Raw genomic sequence first — 22,299 nt, 5'->3', positions numbered from 1 at the left:
AAATATCATTAAATAAAAAAATAAAAAGGTAACGCACTGTGGTGCAGAGGTGTGTGTGTGTGTGATCTCCTTCTCCTGCTACTAGTTCTGGTTAATACTAGCATATTCAGTGCATAAACTTACCACTAGTAGTCTCTAACCTGCAGTGAATCGAGTATTAGCTGGCTTTGCTTCTCTTACTCATAGCTTGTCTTTTCTTTCTAGGACAAAGTGGATGCTGGCTTGCCTACTGCAATAGTGAGTATTCAGGCTATTTCCAAATATTTTATAGTTAGTCTTCATATAAGTATGTTTAAACGTATTTAAACAGTAATTTGATACAACTGATTAATGTATCTTCCTTCTTGTTCGTGCTAAAAATTCTCACTTATGGAAGGTGGGAGAAACAGCATGAAATATCTAGCTTCTGGGTGCAGTTGATTACATCTGTAACCTTCTAAATCTTTCACTTCTGGCAAACTTTGGGTGAAGTACTGAGAGAGTTTAAATGGTTGATTAATGACAGCTGTTTCTAAACTTTGAATCTTCATGACTTTTTAAGGCAGCATCAAATCTGATAGCAGTGGGGACTTCCCATGGATTAGCACTGATTTTTGGTAAGTAAAAACAAAGCTTTTTTTTAAAAAAAAGCTAAACTTAAAAAGAGAGGCTTTTCTGTGTTTGAACGCAAGTTACCCTGTTTTCCTGTAGCAGAAACTAGAGTTCAGTTGACATTCATCTTGTGCCCTAAAGATGCTCTTCTCCTTTCTGCTGCAATAGGTGCAAGCATTAGATGAAGTAAATTGTGCTTTTTTGGAAAGTAGAATGTCTGAAGCCTTTCATCACAGGTTACTTCTACCCTGGTCTTCCATTGTCCCAGTCACCTCTCTTTCCTTTCACCTTATTCTTCTTTTTCTTGTATCATCAACCTGCCTTAAATATTTTGAGCTGTATCTCTGTCTGATTATGTGGCTAACCCCCTAAGCAAGAACTACACTTGAAGCGCTCCCATGGGCATCTAGTTTATGTCCCTTTTGTCAATGTTAAGAACTTGTTGCAGCAATTTTATAAACCTCATTATCATCTTCTTTTTCCTCTCAAAGTTGGCTGAAGTTACTCAACAAACCAAAAGTTACGGGGGGAGAGGGTACAGCAGAAGAATGAGAAAGACTGACAGTGTAAGCCTCCCTTCCCAGGGAATCTAGATATTAAACTACTTCATGGCATTTGCTCAACCTCGTTTTGAGTTATTTACAGGATGTGCTAACTGTGAATACAGATAGGATGAGAGTTACTCCCTGAAGTTTTAAAAGCTGTGTATATGGCTTATACAGTAATGGAAATGCTTTTGGCCTGCAACATGTAGGACCTTATTCTGGTTGAATCTGGGAGAGTCTGTCTTTTTTTTTTTTTTAATTTCTCCTGTGTGGTTTTGAATCATTAATGCATTTTGTGCATTTAATGCAACTAAGCTCATCTGCACCACTTCATCTCTTTTAAGGACGATTTGGGTAAAGAAAGGCTTGGGTGACTTTCATTCTGCTTTTCTTGGAACACTTCCATTGACTCTTGAAAATTATCACAATCTTTTGACTGGGGACTGCTCTGAGATTGCACATCTCATGTTTGGCAAGCGGTGTTTTTGTTGAGTTAGAATCCTTATGCCAACTGACATCCCATGTGGTGCCTATAAGTACTGCAGTTGATGAGAAGGGATGTGTGGAGGTCTCCTGTTCAGAGCAGGGCTATCACTATGTTTGTGGCAGAGCAGTCCTGGCTTTCTCTGACGGCTCTTGAAAAGCTCATCAGGATGGAAAACATCCTCCAACGCACAGACGGGCCCATGCCTGCCCTGCTGGTAACCTGCTGCAGGACACCCAGCCTTTAGGGGGAGGAGATTTTCCCCAAAGTCCATCTAATCATCCCAGTTTGCAATTTGTGCTATTTGCCCTTTGTCAGTTGGCATTGCTGGAAAGAGCTTGGTGCTCTTACCTTTCTCATTACTGTAGTCATTTGGAGGATTATTTAGGTAAAGGGAAGGAATCCTGTTTGGAAGTTGATAATTTTGTCACTGAACAAATAACCCATGTTGCGACTTTCTTTGAGCATTAACAGCTAACATGGCAGAAGTTACTTCATGGTAAATGTGTAATAGTGAACAAATAAGGTTTAGAATTTGTAAAGCAGTTTTCTTTCCTCCATCTCTTATAGAAGACGTAAGGATTGTTACCCTACTTAAAATCTAGGCCTTAGACTGAGCTCACTGAAGTGTACCATTTCACATGGATATTTTACCTTCTGGATAGAAAATTTCTGCCAGGCTAAACTTGTTTTGAGTGGTGTGAATGATTTATTTTCTCTGTTGGCTGTAAAAGTTAGGGTTAGTGTCAAATTTGTTGGGGTGGAGAGATAGCATGATATCTTGAGTAAATGCTATTGTGGGTATCTAACATTATCATTAATTTTAAAAAACACCGGGACAGTGTTCCCCAAAATAGAGTTTTAATGTGGCTGGTGACAACTGTGGAAAATACTTGTATCAGGTATGTTACTGTAAACTCCCAATATTATTTCCTTTTGTTTTAGTCTGTTCCATCTTTTTTCCTTTGGCTCAATGAGGTCAAAATGTAAGAACTCATTTTTCTGCAGTGACTCAGTATGCTTTTTAAGCAACTTGTATTTAAAATGCTTACTCTCACAGCATTCTCCGTTACTTGAATAAATAAAAAGATGAAGCCTTAACAAAAGCAAACACAATCAGCAAAATCTGAAGGTTCTCTTGGGCTTTGAACATTATCACATGTGTTGCTTTTCACTCCTTTCCTTTACATTGATTTCTGGCTTTTTCTTTCCTCTTTTGACCCTGTCTGTGTGGACTGAAAAGGAAAAGGTACAGTAATACCGTCCTGTGCACGTACCCTGCATGAACAGCTCTTGTCTCTGCATGTTGCTGTGCTCGGTTCCTCTGGCAGGGCTCACGATGCCAGGCGGGCAGGATGTGAGGCAGTGCTGTAACCAGGGCATGGATAGCACTGCTGGCCCATCTCCAAATCTCGAATTTGTTCACAATTGTTGAAGAAATGTGTATTTTACACTCCCAAAGTTCTCCTGCAGGAGCAGCAGGGGAACAGGTAAACGTGCTGTTCATAATGCTTTAAGGTAGGACACCTGCGTGGCTGTTTGCAAAGGTGGTGTTTCAAGACAGGTGTTTCAGGCAAAAATTGTAATATTTGAGCAATTCTGCAGGAAGCAAAGTAAGTCTTTTAAATTCAGGAAAACCTTTGTTTAGGAAAGTAATCTTGAAGAAAACTTCAGCACTGACATGCATGCCTTAGCCCTGCCCTGCTTTGTCTGAAAGACTTAAAAGTTGATGTTCTAGAGCTTATTCAAACTATGTGTAGTGGTTCTTGCAACTTAATGTGCGATGACAGGTTTGCAAGAAATAAACACTTGTGGGTTGTGAGGGTTGTTCTGGTGTTCTGCTCTTCTGCAGAGGTGACTTACTGGTGTACTTTTGTTATTTTTTCTTTCTGTAGAGGTATTTCAAAGTGCCATCTAGTTTTCACTTCAGTCTGTTGAGGGTAATGTCAATAATTACAGCTGGAAACTTTGACATTGAGGAACTGTTTTCTTTAAGATGCAAATTCAAAAATATTTTCTGATAACTGATAGCTGCCCATGTTTCAAATATGTGCACTAAGCTTTTTATGCTTAATTGTAAATGTGCCTTAGTTCAAAATAGATGATACCCGTCTTGAAAATCCTCAACTCAGCATCCATAACCTTTTGCTTTAATCTATTTTTATCACTGCTGTCACATTAACAGGAGCTGAATGATTCAGGCATCTTGCTTTGTCTTTGGAAGCAATTTCATCTGCTCTTGTTTATGTTTACATAAAAAAATCAAACTGCTCCTGAGTATCAATTTTTTCACTGCCTGTAAACATGAACAAGTACTGACACGTTTCTCTGAGATTAGCTTCTCAAGTTACAGTTTATCAACTCCGAAAATGCATCTCAGGCACACAAGGGGCACATCCTTCTTGGGAAAATTTAACCAGAGATGCACAAAGCATTTGATTTGTGTGTCTGTCTTGTTTCCTTTGAGGAGGAGGAAAGGAGAAAGTGGATTTGAAAGTTCATGTGGTGTGCAGGCAGAGAAAGAAAACTGGGCTGAAAGAACTTGTGCTTCTGGGGCTCCTGCCCTTTCACAGAGAAAGATATGAAAGATGCTCCTTTCTTGCATCTTACAAGAAGCAGGTTGTTGATTCATTAAATGAGAGATACCTACATGCTGTGTTTCACACCTAGCACTTAGCTAACCAAGCTGCAACTTTCATGGAGAAGGGTTCTCTGCCTTGGGCTCTTCTTCCAGGGGGTTTCTGCTGTTCTGCACTCTCTTCCCCCTTGGCTCTGTGATTCCTCTTCCATGCCCAAGGTGCAATGCATCCACACAAATTCTGGTCTAGAATTAATTTCTAGTCTATATTTAAAGAATCCTCACAGAGCAGCTTTTCTCCTCATTTCAAAAGTAGCAAAAAAGTTGAAGAGAGGAATGAAAAGCAGCTTTAGAACATGTGTTTTCTGAGCTGTTCATGAGCAGCGTGCCAAAGGCAGATATTATCATCTGTAATGTCTTAAGTGTAACATTTGTACGAAGCCATTTTTACCACATGGGGAGAAGTGTTAGCAGCTCAGAACAGAGGTGTCTGTTGTGCAGAGCAGCAGACAGGATATGTCCATGCAGCAGTCTTGTCTCATCGAAGGGTCTGGGGGCATTGCCACCTGGTTAGCAGTAGCCTGTGGCTTGTGAAAGGAGTATTTTTTTACTGTGTTCATCACCCAGTAAACAGTTTGCTTTAAAGCAAGAAGCATATGCACCAGAACCTATAGTGTTTTGACTGCCTCATTGCTTTGAGGACATTAGTTCATTTTGATCCAGCTTTTTCAACAAATCTAAGGAATGAAAGTTATATAAAGCTGTATTTACCTGTGTTCATCCCAGCTTGGTCAGATCTGCCTGCCTTTCGGACAGAACCCTGCAGCATAAAGAAGTACAGGACATTGAAAGTGGAACTGATTTTTGGTCATCTTCCTTGATCCCAGTTGAATAAACATCACTGTGGAAAAATAAAAGGAAAGATTGATATTACTTTAATTTTTTAATATTATTTTCTCATTCGGCATATAATTCCTTTCATTTCCCTATGTCTTTTGTACAAAAATATTTAAAAAAATACAAACTACTTCCAGTTGAAGCAGTGTCATACTGTTTCTGTACTAACTTGTGCCCTGACCCTGTAAACTCTTCAGGAGCTTAACGATAAGCCTGTAGTATGCCAAATGAATTGTGTGTGTAAATGATATGTAAAGGTGATACTGATTTGAATCATTTCTCTTTCTTTGTGGTTAACTTCTCCCAATTGTTTCATTCTAGATCAAAACCAGGCTCTCCGGCTCTGCCTGGGCAGCACTGCCATTGGGGCTCAGTACGGAGCTATCTCTGCTCTCAGCATCAACAATGACTGCTCGAGGCTCCTGTGTGGCTTTGCAAAAGGACAGGTAATTCCTAAAGGATGGGACTTGTCTAGTGCTCTGGTCTCTGAGGAATTATCTTTATACAGTCCCTGAGTCCCGTGCACTGCGAGCTGGCCAGACATACGGGTTGGGGTAGGTTTTTTATGAAGGAAATGGGTGATACAGAATGTGCTAAAGGAATTAATGCATCATTGCAGTTCATAATATAAGAAAGTTCCACTCCTGATAAAATATACTCATCAGTAACAACCACTACAGTCTTTCTGGGTCAGTTTATAAGATCGGTGCTTTGCAATTAGAGGTATTTTTTTTTTTTACTACTGATGACTTGAAAGATGTTTATTCAAATTCAGATCCAGTCTCCAAGTTTATGGCTACTGAGACCTTAATTATTTTGTATTACTGAAGTAACATAGTTACCTGAACTTTGGGGGAAAAGGGCTCAAATCTTGCATTGTCATTTTATGCCCCTTCTCTGAACTCAAAGATAGGTGATACCTGAACAAAGTCATTGGTCTAAAATCAAATGGATAGAAGTTAATGTGGTTAAAAATTAGAATCATGAAATAGAAAGAAGGCTTCTTTGTGTTTATTTTTAGTTTCATTTCCTTTGTCTCTACAGTTCTCACCCTTTTACTGGATAAAACGCACTCTGGTGCCTGTGATGGGGCTAAATGACAGACTGCTCCAGCTACAGACTTCTTTCCATGCAGGGCAGTGGCCATTTTTAAAGGGTTCTCAAACAAAGTATTTTAGAACAGCAGTTCTGAACTGAGCTGGTCTGTGACACTTCAACAGAGAATTTGTAGAACCGTATTAAATGGTAATTCCAGAGTTAAAAAAAACAAACAACAACAAAAAACCTAATTCAAATTGTAATTTCAATTTTTGTGGACCAGATATTCCTTCTTAGTTGAGAAACTGCTTGAATTTAATTTCCAAGAGCAAGCCAAGAAAACCAACTTTTATATTCCTAGTAACCTGCTAAGGTTGACAAATGCAGGAGCAGAGGCTTCACAGGCTCATAGTAGCCTTGGAGATAAGCTTGAATTTCACTAATGGTTATTAGCCGAGAGTGTTTAATTGTTCAATGCTTCTGTGAGAGAGAAATTTATGGAATATCTTTGAACAGTTACATGTTGTGGCAAAGTCATCCTATGCTCTTTAGTTGAAGGAGATAATTCTGAGCTGTGAAGAAGACTTGTCAGTGAGAGCACAGGCAGGCAAACCTGCTTGTAAGCCTAAGTTAAGAACAAGCCACCATTCACTTTTCTATAAGGTGAAGACCTGCTAACCCGGGGTGATGTGGGGAGTATAGCAACTTATCAATATACTAGCACACAAGGTGATGGGGAGAATTCCTGGCAGCAAACACTTGCACTGAGAAAAATCTGTTTGCAGATCACAATGTGGGATCTGGCCAGTGGGAAGCTGCTACGATCTATAACAGATGCTCATCCCCCTGGAACAGCTATTTTGCACATCAAGGTAACAAGCACTGTGTACTCCTTGAATACCACCTCTTTCAAAGGCTGGTGGTCAGTCACATTCATTGTCCTTCTTTGTGTAGTACTTCTAGATTTACAGATAAGAACAGCTGCCTAGGACCCACATTAGCAGTAATATCCAGAGGTAGGAAAAATGAACAGAAATTCTATTTAAGAAAATAAACCAGAAGTCTGTCTTGAGAGCTGAAATCACAGTATTGGATGTGAGTTGTGGGGGACAATTGAATTGGTTTCAACTCCCCTCTCTCATGCCCAAACCTGTGAATAATTGGTTATTTAAAAATATAATTTCTTCAAACTTGCAGTGGTTTGAACTAGGTACTTGGCTTGACCACCTTAGGCTTGTCTGAGTTCTAAAATGTATGAAGTAGCTTCTTTCTGCTTATTTTTCAGATAAGCTTTTGGGGAGGATTTGGGCTGAAAGAAAATTAATCTATGGGTTGATAGAAGGCAATTGTTGAAATTTAAGACTCTATTTAACAACACAAGACTGATGCATTCTTTCTCACCAGCTCAAGATAAGCTAAAAAATGAGTGCTGAGTATCTTGGTGTTAGTCAACACTCATCTTCTGTGGATGGCTTTTTGTTGTGGACATAGTATTGTCCTCGCACACAGAAACTCATTTCTGATTTTGTGTGTGGCTTTGCTTTGTGAGAGCCCCTACTATCAGAGATCTGAGCTGTTCTAGTGGTAAAGCAGGCTCTAGTTTTAAGCCAGGGTTTAAAGTAATGGGATTTTGGTAATAAAATCTATCAATAAACCTTGTTAGAGAGTTGAGGGTGCAGCACAAGCTCTTGTATGTCTTACACATCATAAAAAAAAGCCAGTAACTGTCTGCACACTACATGTTCAAAGGAATCTTTTTGCTAGATAAAGCAATGTGTGTTTGTGTTCTGTTATTAGTACAATAGCATATATTCCTCTAGATTTTTTTTCTGATAGTTTATGTTTTAGTGCAAATTTTAATCTAATTATGTGCTCAGTTTACAGATGACCCGACACTTGCGATTTGCAATGACAGCGGGGGCTCTGTGTTTGAACTGTCATTTAAGTAAGACAATTACACTTAACTCGTAAGAGATGGCAGTACAAGCAGCTAATGCTGGCTCATAGGTTCTAAAACCACAATAAAAAAGCATTTGAACCAATTAAGCTACTGTCTGAACAGCTGAAAATATAGTTTAGGGCTGTCGTGTACCTTCACAGCTGAAGCAAGATGCTGTCTGGCTGTGTAATAGTCAGAGAATAGTCTAAGTTATTAAGATATATATATATATATATACATATATATAGGTCCAGAGTCTTAACTTTCTTTGTTGGCTCTAGGTAGCTGTCATAAAAGTGCTGCCTCTTGGTTTTCCATGCCTTTTCATTGATGAAAACTACCCTGCAGTAACTGCTTGTGCTCTTGGGGCTATACAGGAGAAGGAGGATGCGGGTTAAGGAGGAAGTATTGGACCTAACAGTCTAGGGAAACAAATCATGTCCAGGAATGATTAAGAGTTTTCTGTTAAATAAAATCCTAAGGATTTCTGATTTGCACCTGAGAAGCTGTTTAGGACTGTGTCTAATGACACTCTAAAGTCATCTCTGGAACTGTGGAAAGGGCTTTTTCCAAATAATGTTCATGAAGGATCATGCCTGAGGTTTCTTGAAGTTGTCACGCTGATCTCCCCTTGATAACTGGTCACCAAGATGCCTTTCTCCTTTCCAGGAGGGTCATGGGAGTGAGGACATGTGAATCTCGATGTCTCTTCAGTGGCTCAAAGGGAGAAGTTTGCTGTATTGAACCTTTACATGCAAAAGTTGAGCTGAGAGACCATCCTATTACCCAGTACTCGCTGTTGGCCATGGCCTCCCTAACAAAGGTATTTGGTTGCTTGCAGGAACTTCTGAGGAATTATAAAGGAGAAGTTTTCAGGCTTATACTGAAATGTTTTATTTTGTCTCTCTATTTTTCTTGAAGATACTTGTCATTGGCTTGAAGCCATCTCTGAAAGTGTGGATGACTTTCCCCTATGGTCGTGTGAGTAGTGAAGCTGACTGCTTGCTTTTGGATTGCAGACAGACCTCTCTTCTGAACTCTGTCTGTTCACTGCTGTGATTCCCAAGGGAAAAAAGCAGCAGAGGGAAGCATGGACTGTGGTAGGGAGGGAGAAGGGAGGAGAAGGCTCTGTTAGCAAGCTCAGGAAGGGTTCCTCTGTCCACGTGAGGCTGCATCTGCTTTAAGTAGCCAGGATGCAGATGTCGTTCTGCCCACTTTGCCCATAGACACATCTTGCCTCTAAGCCAAGTGGTGGGACCAACAGCACAAGCTACTGCTCATCTGCCAGCAGGCCAAGAAATTACTGTATGGCTTGTGTGTACAGGGCACAGTTGATGAGCAGAAGCTGAAGAGCAACTAGTCGTGGGAATGAGGCTCTGCCCTGCATGTTTTAAATACAGGCTGTGCTTTTTGTCTCTCAGATGGACCCTTCTAGTGTCCCTCTCCTGGCGTGGCACTTTGTGGCCGTGCAGAACTCTGTGAACCCCATGCTTGCCTTTTGTCGAGGAGACGTTGTTCATTTTCTTCTGGTAAGTTTGGATGTTATCTGCTGCTTTTCGCACAATCACGTGTTGTTCAGATACTCAGTTTGTGGAGCCTCTGGCTCAGTGGAAGCGTACCTGTGAATGCTAGGGCTCTCTGCAGCTGCCTTGGGAAAAGAAAATTGCTGATCACTGTAGCAAACAGTGCTCTTTTCTGAGAATCTGTAGAGCTGGACTTTGCATGTCCATGAGCTGGGGTTCCTCTGATTTCCACTGGAACTAGAAGAATTAGAACTGTTTCCAAGTGAGTACCTGAATTTGAGATGTTATTTTATCTTTAAAGCCACTGAAAGGCAACTGCTTTGGGAAGTCCTGTTGGCTTGTGACTTTAGGCTGTTACTGTTTAGCTCTACAGAAGCTATATGCGTGGATACAGCAGTTACACATGCAGAAACCAGCTGTGAAAGCTAATTTAGCACTAGCATTTTGTAGTGCTGACTTATGAGCAGACAGTACAGTAGTTCCTGCATAGAAAGAAAGAGGCCTCTCGACTGAGAGTTGTCTTGCAGCATCCTCCTTCAGTCCAGTAGTCCACTGGGGCTGAGCCTCTGGAGAGCAATCGGTCCTCCTTCATGGCTCTCAGTGCTGGAAGTTTGCATCTCTCCTACAAAATGAATTGTCTTATATAAAACACAAAGGGGAAAAAAGGAACTTCCTTAAACACATGATGCCTGATTGGGCTGTCTATGACCCACCACTGTTGTAGTGCAAATGAGTGACTAAAAATGAATCCAATAGAGGACATGTATTTTTTTTTTTTCCTCCAGAATCTTGGAGTTGGTGTGATGTCCTCTTGGAACAGAGTTTGAGTTAAAAAGCGTCTTTGAACTTGAGTCAGTCTTGTCTGATTTCTCTTTTAGGTGAAGAGAGATGACAGTGGCGCGATACACGTCACCAAGCAGAAGCAGCTTCACCTACACTATGACCTCATCAATTTTACTGTAAGTCTCAATACTATTGAATGGCTATTATTGGTTTTTTTTTTTTTTTTTTTGCACTAACTTTCAGGTAAATGATTCTTATTAGCCCTCATTTCTACACTACAAGCTTTGCAAATTTGGCATGAGAACAGTAGTATAAGTGACATATCAATGTATTAATATCAATATATTGATATAGAAGGATCCTTATGGTATTTCTCAGCGTTAAGCTGATTCCAAAAGGAATCCATCTTTACCTTGGCAGCTGAGCAGCGATGCTACTGTGAAGTGTTCATGTAACAAAGCTACTAGCCATCCTACAACTTAAGACTTTGATACTTGGGAACATGTGCAGAGCCTGTTCTCCTGTTCTGACGGCTTCTAATTGTGCGTGTGTGGCTGAAATCTGCCATTTGTTGCCTTTTCAGTGGATAAACTCCCGGACAGCCATTCTTCTGGACAGTGTGGAGAAGCTCCACGTGATAGATCGCCAGACACAAGAGGAGCTGGAGACTATAGAGATCTCAGAAGTTCAGCTCGTCTACAACAGCAGCCACTTCAAGTCTCTGGCAACGGGGGGCAACGTCAGCGAAGCACTGGTGAGCACAAAGACTTGATTTGGTTGCTTGACTTGGCCAGCTCTGTTTCAGACATGCCGGAATTGAGGGAAAAATGGCTTTCTGAAATATTTCAGATATCATACATGATGTTGATTTACCCACATAACAGATGATTCGTGTTTCCTTTTGTGCTTTGCTCTTATTGGGAGCTTCTTTTATTGGGAGCTTCTTTTAAGGCCATGCAGGATGACAGAAACCTGCATGTCCTAATTCCCTTTGGGCACCAAAGAGCAGAGTGCTTCTTCCAGCCTGATACTGTGAAAATCTTTGCTGCATTTGGATCCACGCAGCTGCTGCTGAACGAACTTTACTGGATCTACTTTGTGCTGCTAGTGTTGCTGTTACCCTTTCTGCTGCAGCAAGAAAGAGTGGGAAGGAACTCCTTAGCCTAAGGAGTTAGCTCATGTGCTGCCTGGGCAGCAGAGGGGCAGGCAAGCACTGCGTGTGCATCGTGGTAGGGCTAAAATCTCTAATTCAGAGTGTGCTGCTCCATCTCCCACACTGCGAACGTGCCTATAGGCATCCTTTGGAACAGCAGGAACTGGCAGTTGTGTTTCTGTTGTAGCAACTCTCCCCTCAACAAAATTGCTTCCATCTGTCCCTTCTGTGCATTTCTTCTTGAAAAAGATCTGGGAAGGAGCAGAAGGAAAGAACAGAGTCGCTGCAGCTTGTTTGCTTCCAAGGGCAGATGCCGAGCACTGCTTGTGAATTCTCCCAACTCCTTCATGTTTCCTGGGCTGCTGGAGTTCAGTGGCACCCGAAGTGGCATTCCATAATCAGACAGGCATGAAGGCAGCACATTGTTACTTACTTTGTAATAAAGAAATTAAAATGTATCTCTAAAGTTTGAGTATAGGTATTTTTCCTGGGATATTTCGCAAAAAACAAAAAGCAGTTTGATTTACATGTCTCTTGCTCCCTGTAGGCATTGGTTGGAGAGAAGGCTTGTTACCAGTCCATCAGCAGTTGTGGGGGCCAGATCTTTTACCTGGGAACTAAGGTAAATGTGGGGAGTTTTTAATGGAAGTACAGGGCATCCACTGTTGTTGGTAGGATTTAGAGTATGAAGTGTAGATTGTATCTTGGAGCAGGTGGGTGGTGAGGCTACAGAAAATATTGACATTCCTTTCGCCCTGACGAATTTGAGGGTTATTTTATTTAGCTTCATCTGTATCAGCATATTCTGGTGGCTCTGTAGGATTCCATGGGTTGCATGAGCAATTGCCAGTAAATAAATAGCCTTTTTATTTGTATTTTTTTTCTAGTCTGTTCACGTCATGACATTGAGGAGCTGGAGAGAGGTGGGTTGAGAGGAAACAGGTACAGCTTTTAGTAAACTTTAATTTTTCAAATACAGTTTGATAGTGGGGAGGGAACACAGGTACAGCATATTCTGAGCACTGCGTTCAGGATCTGTAATTACTGCGCACGGCAGCGCTGCAGGCACACTGCTCCCCACAGCGAGATGCTGTCGGACTCCTGCTTGCATAAACCTGAAGGGACCTTGTTCTCTGCCTTATCTGCCCAAGACAGAGCCCTGCAGTGTTTCAGCTGCTGCTAACAAGGCAGTTACTGCCCCAAACAGCTTCTGAGGACTAGATAAATGTAAGTCTTCTACCAGCCAGATAATCACACAGGAATGGAAGGAAACCTGTTTCACTTTATTTCACCTTCAATTACTGCAGACAGCTACATGGTAGAATTTATCAAATCCTGTTTTCTTGGAAAGCTCGTTGAACTTTTTTTATTTTTTTTTCCCCCTCTGTTGTTGGAAGCTGTTTCAGAATGTTGTTTCTCCGATGGCTGAAATCCTATCGGTTTCCATCCTAAAATTCTTAGGATTTGTTTAACTGTTAATGAAAAGTCTTGCATTGATCTATTGATTTTGTGTACTAGTTTTCTTAGAATTCAGAATTCAGTCACAACTTGCACGCTCTGAGCCAAGCTCCTCCCAAGTTTCTGTGTAGCTCTTATCCTGCTAGAGGCCTCTCCACTGCAGGACTTACTTGAGAGTTACCAGGGAGGTGAGGTATTAAGATGTGAAACTGAGAGCTTGTTCTTGGTCTGAGGTGCAGAATTTCTCTTCTCTCATACAATAATTATTAAAATGCTTGACCTAACGTATCCAGATTAATGTTGCTCAACCATTTGTGTTGATGATTCCTTCAAGTAGAAAATACTTGCACCCTACTTCAGTCTTTATTGATTTTTGAACGTGAGGAAAATAAAAGTTAGAAATGAGCTTGTCTGTATGTTGAAAACCCAGACGAGTTTCATTGTGTTTTAAATGATGAGGCAAGGACAGGGAATGGAAGATTTTGATTCTTTGTGTTTACAGAGACTCTGTGATGCCGTGAGTCTCCATTCATCAAGCATCTAACCTACAACATAATCCCCAGAGACACGATGCATTGGGGCCTGACATTTCTTCTCCCTTTTAACTTCTCCAGCAGTAAATTTGCATATGGAGGGATCTTCGTGAGATACTGTCCTTTAGTGATGAGAGCTTTTGCAGTTCCTCTGTCCCCTGGCTGCTAGGAATCACAATCAACTAGCTGAGAAACTCTGGTCTGTAAGTGAGACATCATGTTTTCTGGAACGCTGACGTCCAGTATTGTTGTTATAGAGAGTTGACCACCTTCTGAAACAAGAGCGTCTCACGGATGCCTTGGCCCTAGCTTGGTCTTTTTATGAAGGTAAAGCAAAGGCTGTAGTAGGTAAGTTTTCTTTTTTATCGAAACCACAAGGAAAGCTTTTAAACCTGTATATGTGCTGAAATCACTGCTCTAGGAAAAATGGAAGGCAATTGTGAAGAAGAGAAAGTAGGGTGTGCTGCTTTGGGTTTGCCAGAAACAAGGCCCTTTAGATAGGTTGATTTAACTTTTTTACACTTGTGGCACTTTTAGACACCAGATATTTTTAAGGGGAAAAATCAGACCTGCTCTGTGTTTTGACATCTACCTGCTGTCACTTGACCACAAAAGAGATGGTGTCAAATAACTAGGATGCTAGAATATTCTGGTGGGCCATACATGACACCTGGCAGCAAGTAACTTTTGGTGGTTTTGACAAATAACTCACATTCTCAGCATTCTCAGGATAAGATCCTCTTGCTGTGAAATCATTAGTATATGAAGTTGTCTTTTTTTTTTTTTTTTAGCATATGGATATAATATTCTTTAGGTAGTTTTCAGCATGCGAAAGAATAACTTTATTTTTGACTTGGCATTTAAGAACTCTTCTCCCTTATAGTGCGCTAACTTCACAATAAAGAGTGGGCTGAAAATAATTAATAATGTCATGTATTTAGTTATCCTGACCTCTGCATCTCCAGGGCGATGATGGTAGTAGCTTCTAAATGGTGGGATTTATGATGTGGGATTTATGATATGACTTGAAGCTTAAATGACAAAATACTTTTTTCCCTTTGTTCTTTTGAGGTTTGACTGGGGACACAAGCAAGCGGAAAGCAGTCATTGCAGACAGAGTGAGTCACTGATTTCTTCCTCATTGAGTTTTCATTTATCCTGTGTTAACAGTGTTTTAAAAACAAGTAGCTCCCGTCTTTCAGAACTTAGTCCAGCTGACTCCAGAAAGTGTATGCACTGCCTCACTCGTTAATATTGTGAGCAACATTTTAGCAGAGACTTGGAAATACCTTTCAGATAGAGGTGGGGATGAAATCTGCAGCATTAAGAAAACATGTGACATTAACCCCCAACACTTGAGATCTCACAGTCCTGTATAGAGGATAGAAACCTCTTTGGTAACCAACTTTGGAATTTTCTGTCCTTTGGGTGATAAATACCCATCAGTACACAGCATTCTGACTGTTTTACATGAAAAATAACCTCTTGGGCTGTTTAGTCGCCACCAGAAGCTTTTTTCTTTTCCCCTGGAAAGGTATGTTTAAAATATGTAATTACTGCTATAATTGTTTGGCCATACTTTTTTCTTCATGCATGTTTTATTTGCAGGTAAATAAGTTTTGTTAAATTTTTACACTACAGCTTAAGCACTGGGTGAAAACATAGTCCAGATATGGCTTGTGCTTTGGGATGTGTCCAGCTGCCTAAAAATTTGCTGTCAGACTGGCTGCCCAATGTTCACATTGGTTAAAATTAGTGTAGATCTGCCATATCCTCTGTGGTGATTAAGATTAATCGCCTCAGTGCCATGTCACTCACTTGTCCCTTGGCAGCTCTGTTCTGAGTGCTGTTTGTACCCTCTTCCCTCCTCTTCTCCCTCCTACCGTGACAGCTCATGCCCAGACCGGAGCAGCAGGGTTTGCAGCATTGCCAGTTCCAAAGTCAGACTACAAAATGTGCTAGTAGAGTCTGCAGTGTAGCATGAGTGTATTTTCTTGTTCCTTGTCATTCAGATGGTTGAAATCCTTCTCCATTATGCTGATCGGACTTTGAAGAAATGTCCTGACCAAGGAAAAATCCAGGTTATGGAGCAACATTTTCAGGTACGATGCTTCAGACGACTCTGATGTAAGATCTTCTGAAGTTTGGAATCAAACTTTTGCTTTGTTGTGCAAGTTACTTGTGTGTTTTTGAAAGTACTTCACCATGTGCCTGCTTGCGTGTCATGAGCTGTCGTTGCCTTTGTAACTTCTGCTCAAGTTTGCCTTTAGAGCTCCTAAATTCTTAAAGATTGTCAAAAGCTTTTGAGCAGTGATGTAATTTTTTCTTCCCCCTGTTCTAGCTAGACAAGGTGGGGGGTGATGTAGCCAGTGATGACTTTGCACATGTTTCAGGATGCTCATGAGCCTTGGAGGTTTAAATTGCCATTGGCTACAACAACCCTTTGGAAGCTTAAATTGAGTGGAAAGAAAATCAGAGTAAGCTGCCTTTTGTCATTGCACCCAACCTGTTTCTTTAGACATGATGCTGAAAAATTGATCTTGAAACCAACTGGTCTTGAAAGTTTCAATGCCTTCAGCAGAGGTCAAGTTTGTTCACAGAATTGGGTGGGACTAGATGTTGTTTTCCCTCACACTGTTGCTTTACCTGGACTGTTGGGTGCTGCAGCAGCTTGAGGGGTGAAAGTTCTGCTGGTGCTTTTGCCTGGCAGGCCTGGCAAAGTGTTACTCTGTTAGCTGTAAGTGAAAAATGGGGAGAATCTTTCTAAGGAACAAAAAATGGGATGCCCCAAAGCCTTTACACAGAGCTGGGAGACTTCTCCCCATACCTCCTCGTGCTACTGCAGGTGGTGAATGGCAGTAAAGGAGGTAAATGTGGATGAGCTGCTGTTACCACCTTTTCTGTGCTCGTTCACGCAGATTCCTTTCCTGCTGTGGAGGATGATGTGCCATTTGGCAGGACCTTTGCCCGATCCTAATGCTGTGTTTTTTTTTTTTTTTTTTTTTTTTAATGGTTTTTCCACAGGACATGGTGCCTGTCATAGTTGATTACTGTCTCTTACTCCAGCGCACGTAAGTCTGAGTTTGCAAACCTGTCTCCCAAGCAGGCCACTAATTCATGTAGTCCTGAGTGCTGGCTCCTTTGCTATCACAGGCCATTAGGGTAGAGGAAGGCTTAAAAAAATGTGTCATGGGCAACAAATACCCCTGAATTCGGGGTATTTGGTGTTCCAAAGTGTCTCCTAAATTTTCACTGATGTATTGAGGAATTAAAGTTTACATCAAACTCTTCCTCTTGGCATTCCTCTCAAAAAAGAATGTATTTTGATAGATGTTGTCCTCATCATTTCTTCTCTAACAGCAATTTATTTATTTATGTATTTATTTGCTACAACAAATCCTGTGAAGCTGCATTTAACCTGCGTCAGTGTGGGAGCTGATCAGGACATGTGGCTACTGAGCTTAGAAGATAAGTTTAATTTGAAGCTCTTAAAAAAGCAGATAAGTAAAGATTTCATTATGAAGATTATTTGATAACTAAACACTGCTTTCCTTCCCAGGGATCTATTATTTAACCAGATATATGATAAGATGAGTGAGAATTCTGTAGCAAAAGGCATCTTTCTGGAGTGCTTGGAGCCCTACATCTTAAGTGATAAGCTGATGGGAATCACAGCTCAAGTGATGAAAGACTTGCTCCTTCATTTCCAAGACAAGAATAGACTGGAAAATATGGAAGCCTGCATTGTGCATATGGACATCACCAGCTTAGACATACAGCAGGTGAGCTGCTCCGCTAAATACCATGTTGAGTTCCTCTGAACAGGTGGCAACCTAGCCACTGATGCAAACCTCTTGTGCTTTTAAGCACAGCATAGCATGTCGATTCCTCTCTGGATCTTCTTGAGTTTTGAGTTGTTTGGATTTGTTTTCACATTATTTTGAGTGCCTGTGTCCAAACTGTTATGCACATGCTCCTGTAAACGTGAGCCACGCTGCCAGTTTGTGTCCCAAAATACATTTTTGCATCAACAGCCAGATATGCTAGAAAATACCAGCCAGAGTTAGCTTAAAGTTTTTCCTGTTTTCCATACCTTACTTAGCATCTAAAGCTGCAGGACACAAAGAAATAGAGTTGTCATTTCCAGTGCAGTACCTGCCCACCTGCTCTGTGCAGGTGCTTGCTCTAGCAGGACAAAAGCAGTGGAGCAGGTAAATGTTTTCCCCGGGCAGTCCTGTGTTCCTTGGCCAGCCGTTATCCTGCAGCCTGGCTTTCCACCCCGAGGAAGAAACTGCTTGCAAACTTGCCTAAATGATTCACTAGTCCAAGTCAAGGGTTTTGGAGAGAGTTCTTTTTATTTTGTAAATTCCTGCAGGCTATGAAGCCAAAATCTAGACATTTAGATTTCAGGTGTGCTGCGTGAGTAATGAGCCAGATATTCCCTCTAGGAATTTACGGGTTGTGTAGGGAGTATAGTTCTGCTAATGGAAATTCTCAGTTTGCTTTAAATTATCCTGTTGAATGATGCAAGTGCAAGAATAAAGATTTTATTTGAGAGAACAGGAACAAAGCAGTGGGCTAAGAAGAGCTGTAGATCTATACTGTGCTGTTTCCCTGCAGGTAGTTCTTCTGTGCTGGGAAAACCATCTCTACGATGCCATGATCTACGTGTACAACAGTGGGATGAACGACTTCATTAGTCCCATGGAGGTAGGAGAGATGCTCATGTTGTGGTACCAAGTCAATCTTAAACCTTTCTTTCCCTAGGAGTTGCCACAATTTCTGTGGAACTTGGGGCTATTGCTGAATGCCTTGAGATGCTGCATGTGTGTTCAGCCAATGGCTTTTCTGAGCCTTAATTACGCGTTGCCTTCTCAATCACTGTTTAAATGTTTGTTCTTTTGATTCTGAGGGGAAAATCATGTGTGACGTGTGAAGTTTATTTGCCTAGATGAAGAAGAGGACAAAAGTGATCTGTAATTGCTCTGCTCTTTACAACATGAGCTTCCTTTTGACAACCTGCCTAAAAATGCTCTGCAAAGTTAGAGTAAGAAATTCTAAGTCCTTTTAACAGAAAATGTAAAATAAAAGCAGCATAAGAGAATAACAGGTGATGGGTTGAGGACGCTGCATGGCCAAGCGTGTTAGAGTGTGTTGCTGATGGTGAGTGAGGCCTGTGGTGCCTGATGTGCCGAGATGGGCTGAGCTTTCTGCACAAAGGGGTTAACACCAGTGTAGGAGTGAGATGTTCCATGAACATGTCATGCATTTTTTCATTCATGGAGTCCATCACCTGCTGGCACGTGAGTGCATTAATACATACTGCAGAATAAAAGGACCAAAGGATGAACCTACCTGCTTACAGAACTTGGGGAAAAAAGCAGGGAGAGGCTGTTCCCACATGGAGGCAAGCTCCGTTCTTAGCACTTGTCCAAGTTACATCAGCAGTGTGAGTGCAAGGCTGCCTGCTGGGTTGTGACTGGAGGTCCTGGTGCTGCTGCTAAACCTGAAGATTGCACCAAATTCTCTTGAAGCTTAAAGCTATAATGTAAAAATGTTTCTCTCTGGAGGAACTGCTTGTGTTTTCATAGCCATGCTAAATTGAGAGCTGTATCCTTTTGAATGTGAATCTTATTATAATAATATTACTATAGTATTATTATAATCCAATTTGTAGCAGTTATAATCTCAGTTGATTTTAAAAAGACTTCTGGCAAGCTGGTGGGGCAACCACAGAGTTTCTGTGGGGATCCACTCCAGTGATCTCTGTTTTAAAACCAAGCAGAGTTTTCACAAGTGCTTGAGCCCTGCGCTATAGAGGTCACAAGTGGAAGGAGAAGAGGAATTCCCTCGGCCGATGTGCGCAGCGCTGCCTCCTCCGCGCACGGGGCTGAAGTGGGTTCACAAGCAGAAACAACTTTATTCTCCTTGTTGTTACAGAAACTGTTCAAAGTCATTGCTCCTCCGCTGAATGCTGGCAAGTCTCTCTCAGGTACGAGTTTCTTTCCTTTTAATTTTGATGTTTCAGACATCCCTGGTCCCTTCCAACAAAGGGAGGTGAAAGGGAAATGTGTATCCCAAATATAAAGGTCTTACAAGTGCTGGAGCACTTTCATTGTGTGTAAAACAAGTTGCATAAGATGTTTTGCTAACAGTTGTGGAAAAGGATTGTATCTCTGTCTGTTGTCTTGTGAAGAAAATGTGATAAAGGATTTTTGTTTTGTAGATGAGCAGGTGGTCATGGGCAACAAGCTGCTTGTGTATATAAGGTAGGGTACTTCAGCAAGTCTGTGCGTGTGTCTGTCCGTGTGTCTGTGCGTGTGTTTGTGTAGTTGCCCAGGGGTGGCATCAGATTTTAATACGCGCTAGTTGCAAAAGCTTACAGCATGTTTTAAGGAATCAGAGAGTATGTAAAATACAATGGCTACTTGTACAACCGACTGAATGAGGCAGTGGTTTGTTGTTATACATCGTGTGAGTGCATAGGCAAAAAAAACTTGGGTACTCGTAGCTGTGATAAGAAACTTGGGTACTCGTAGCAGTGGTTGCAGCTGATTTCCCAAGACCATGTTTTTCTCTTTGGAATTTGATTAGAGTGTGTTCTCTCTCCTAATCTGCAACACAGAGCTCCTTGTCTAGGAACTTAGTCATGTGAAAAGCTGTACTTTTTACAATTCATTCAACTTGTTTTAAAACCATCCTAAACACTAGCTAAAGAAACTGTTTGTTTCAATCCATTCAATGTCAGATGATTGTAAAAAATGCCTCTCGTTGGCTTGTTCACAGCTGCTGCCTCGCAGGCCGTGCGTACCCTCTGGGGGATATTCCTGAAGATCTGGTACCTTTGGTTAAAAATCAGGTGAGCAAACCTTTGGAAGGACGCTGTCACATCGGAGGCTTTTGCAAGAAAACCCTGTGTGTTTTATTTCATGGTTTCTTGTAGAAGACTTAACAATCTCATAGCTATATCCTTGCAATATGAATATCTGCCTCTGCAAATATCAAAGAAATATTTTGAAAATGAAATCAAGTGGTTGTTGCCATGTGTACATTTTAGCTTAATATTTTTCCTTCGTGTGTAAATTGGGGAGTGGGAGGGCACAGATTTTGATTTTTTTCTTTTTGGCAACTTTACCACAAAATTGCTAGAAATGCATTGCTGTCTACTCTTTTGAAACTTGATTACATACAGTGCATCAAATGTGGGAGTGTATTCTGTATTCTCAAATGTTTTAGGCAAGGTTAACAGAGTAAAATCTGAAACAACATCCAAAAACCCAGCGTTTAAATATTCTTTCTACTGCTTGACTGTTGCTATAATATCAGTTTGTGTTGGACAGATAAGTAATATCAGATACTCCCCAGATCTCTGCTGCAAACCTCTTGGTAGCAGGTTTCTCTGAGGTTTTTGATTTCTTGGTTATAATTGTATTAGTGTGCATTTGTGCTCGTCTCTGCTCGTCGACACCTTGTGCCTCATCACACACTGCGTGTGACTGTGGTTGCTTTCGATCCCTCAGACTCGAGCACTGGGTGCCAGGTGATTTACACAGTCATTTCTTTCCTAGAGATATCTGTTATTTGGGTTTGATCACTTTTTCTGTGACTGTATCTTTGATGTGGAAATAGCCTGGACTGTGTTGAGACATCTCACCACTGGGATCCTTCTTGCTTTCCATCGATCTGAGGGCCCTTAAGCATTTTTGAGGCTGGATTAGCTCTCCTCCTTCCATCCAAGGGGACTCATCAGCCTTCACGGATCATTCACTGGTCTGAAATTCATTGGTGAATTTTAAGGGGAAGATTTTTTGGCTATGAGTAAGGATCACTGAAGTTAGAACGTTGATGAACTCTGGAGGTGTTTTAAAGCTTAGTACAAAACAGGTCATGATGTGCTTTTCCATGTGGCTGTGCTCTTGGTTACCTGAAATCTGTAGAAAATCTGCAGTGTTTCTGTGATTGTTCATGGTAGGTCTTTGAATTTCTCATCCGGCTGCATTCCGCGGAGGGGTCTGTGGATGAAGAGGTCTATCCTTACGTTCGCACCTTGCTGCACTTTGACACTCGGGAATTCCTTAATGTTCTTGCTCTGGTAAGAGGCTATGAAACTCCTCCAAGAGAAAAATGCAACACTAGTTGCTCCACCAGTATGGTAGGGTTGTATGACCCCCAGGATGCCTTTAAAGGTACCTTTAAAGATGCCTTTAAAATTGACTTTGTGACCTTATAAGATCAGTGATATAAATTGATGAACATGTGAGCTTTTGCAGTAGAATGCACTTTTAACAGAGGCCGTCTTTAAAAGCACAGACAAAACAAAAAAGTGCTTTAAAACCTACATATCTCCCCTGCCTAAAGAGTCATGTTCCTTTCTTTCCTTCCAAGTTTCTTTGGATTTCCTATCTATTTGGGATCTGTTACCTTTACCTGGATGTGTAAGAACTGGTAGTTACAAAAGAGCAGATTGTTATCTTGGAACCTGGTGCTTGGATAATATGTCTTGTGATATGGCTGCTCATACACGTTTGCTTTGTTTCTGGAGCTGGGAGTGGTTGGCATTCTCCTCCAAGTGCCCGTGTTTTGCCTTCTGCAGACTTTTGAAGATTTCAAGAATGACAAGCAAGCTGTGGAGTATCAACAGAGAATTGTGGACATACTTCTGAAAGTGAGTGTGCTGAAAAGTTGACCTCTGTGTACATGTCTGCCTGTGATTCAGTATGACGCTGTGCAGTAAAGCCTGTGCTTTAGGTGAGGTGTTTCCAGCCCTGCGCTGGATG

At 41.2% G+C, this 22,299-nt stretch overlaps 1 protein-coding gene across 4 annotated transcripts in view; it reads left to right on the top strand.

The window, feature by feature from the left end:
* The window catches only part of VPS8 (VPS8 subunit of CORVET complex), a 53,838-nt gene that overhangs the window by 3,444 nt on the left and 28,095 nt on the right, over positions 1–22,299 (top strand). For 3 of the 4 annotated variants that reach the window (XR_015913680.1, XM_088530269.1, XM_088530272.1), the window contains exons 5-27: positions 205–237; positions 542–596; positions 5,417–5,541; positions 6,919–7,005; positions 8,011–8,078; positions 8,742–8,895; positions 8,994–9,053; positions 9,494–9,601; positions 10,474–10,554; positions 10,962–11,132; positions 12,079–12,153; positions 12,419–12,454; positions 13,780–13,870; positions 14,594–14,640; positions 15,535–15,624; positions 16,547–16,593; positions 17,082–17,304; positions 18,143–18,232; positions 19,463–19,514; positions 19,749–19,791; positions 20,309–20,381; positions 21,495–21,614; positions 22,116–22,187. Coding sequence is in view for 3 of the 4 variants with exons in the window: in XM_088530269.1 (XP_088386395.1) it covers positions 205–237; positions 542–596; positions 5,417–5,541; positions 6,919–7,005; positions 8,011–8,078; positions 8,742–8,895; positions 8,994–9,053; positions 9,494–9,601; positions 10,474–10,554; positions 10,962–11,132; positions 12,079–12,153; positions 12,419–12,454; positions 13,780–13,870; positions 14,594–14,640; positions 15,535–15,624; positions 16,547–16,593; positions 17,082–17,304; positions 18,143–18,232; positions 19,463–19,514; positions 19,749–19,791; positions 20,309–20,381; positions 21,495–21,614; positions 22,116–22,187 (2,001 nt within the window). In the remaining variant the exon portion in view is untranslated. The remainder of the gene's footprint in view (positions 1–204; positions 238–541; positions 597–5,416; positions 5,542–6,918; positions 7,006–8,010; positions 8,079–8,741; positions 8,896–8,993; positions 9,054–9,493; positions 9,602–10,473; positions 10,555–10,961; positions 11,133–12,078; positions 12,154–12,418; positions 12,455–13,779; positions 13,871–14,593; positions 14,641–15,534; positions 15,625–16,546; positions 16,594–17,081; positions 17,305–18,142; positions 18,233–19,462; positions 19,515–19,748; positions 19,792–20,308; positions 20,382–21,494; positions 21,615–22,115; positions 22,188–22,299) is intronic. The other variant, XM_088530270.1, reaches the window with a different exon arrangement.

Source organism: Tinamus guttatus, unplaced genomic scaffold, assembly GCF_059628265.1.
Source record: "Tinamus guttatus ecotype Peru unplaced genomic scaffold, ASM5962826v1 Tinamus_guttatus_pri_ptg000364l, whole genome shotgun sequence".
NCBI lineage: Eukaryota > Metazoa > Chordata > Aves > Tinamiformes > Tinamidae > Tinamus > Tinamus guttatus.
The sequence above is the reverse complement of the archived record's forward strand: the minus strand, read 5'-3'. Positions and strand labels throughout refer to the sequence as shown.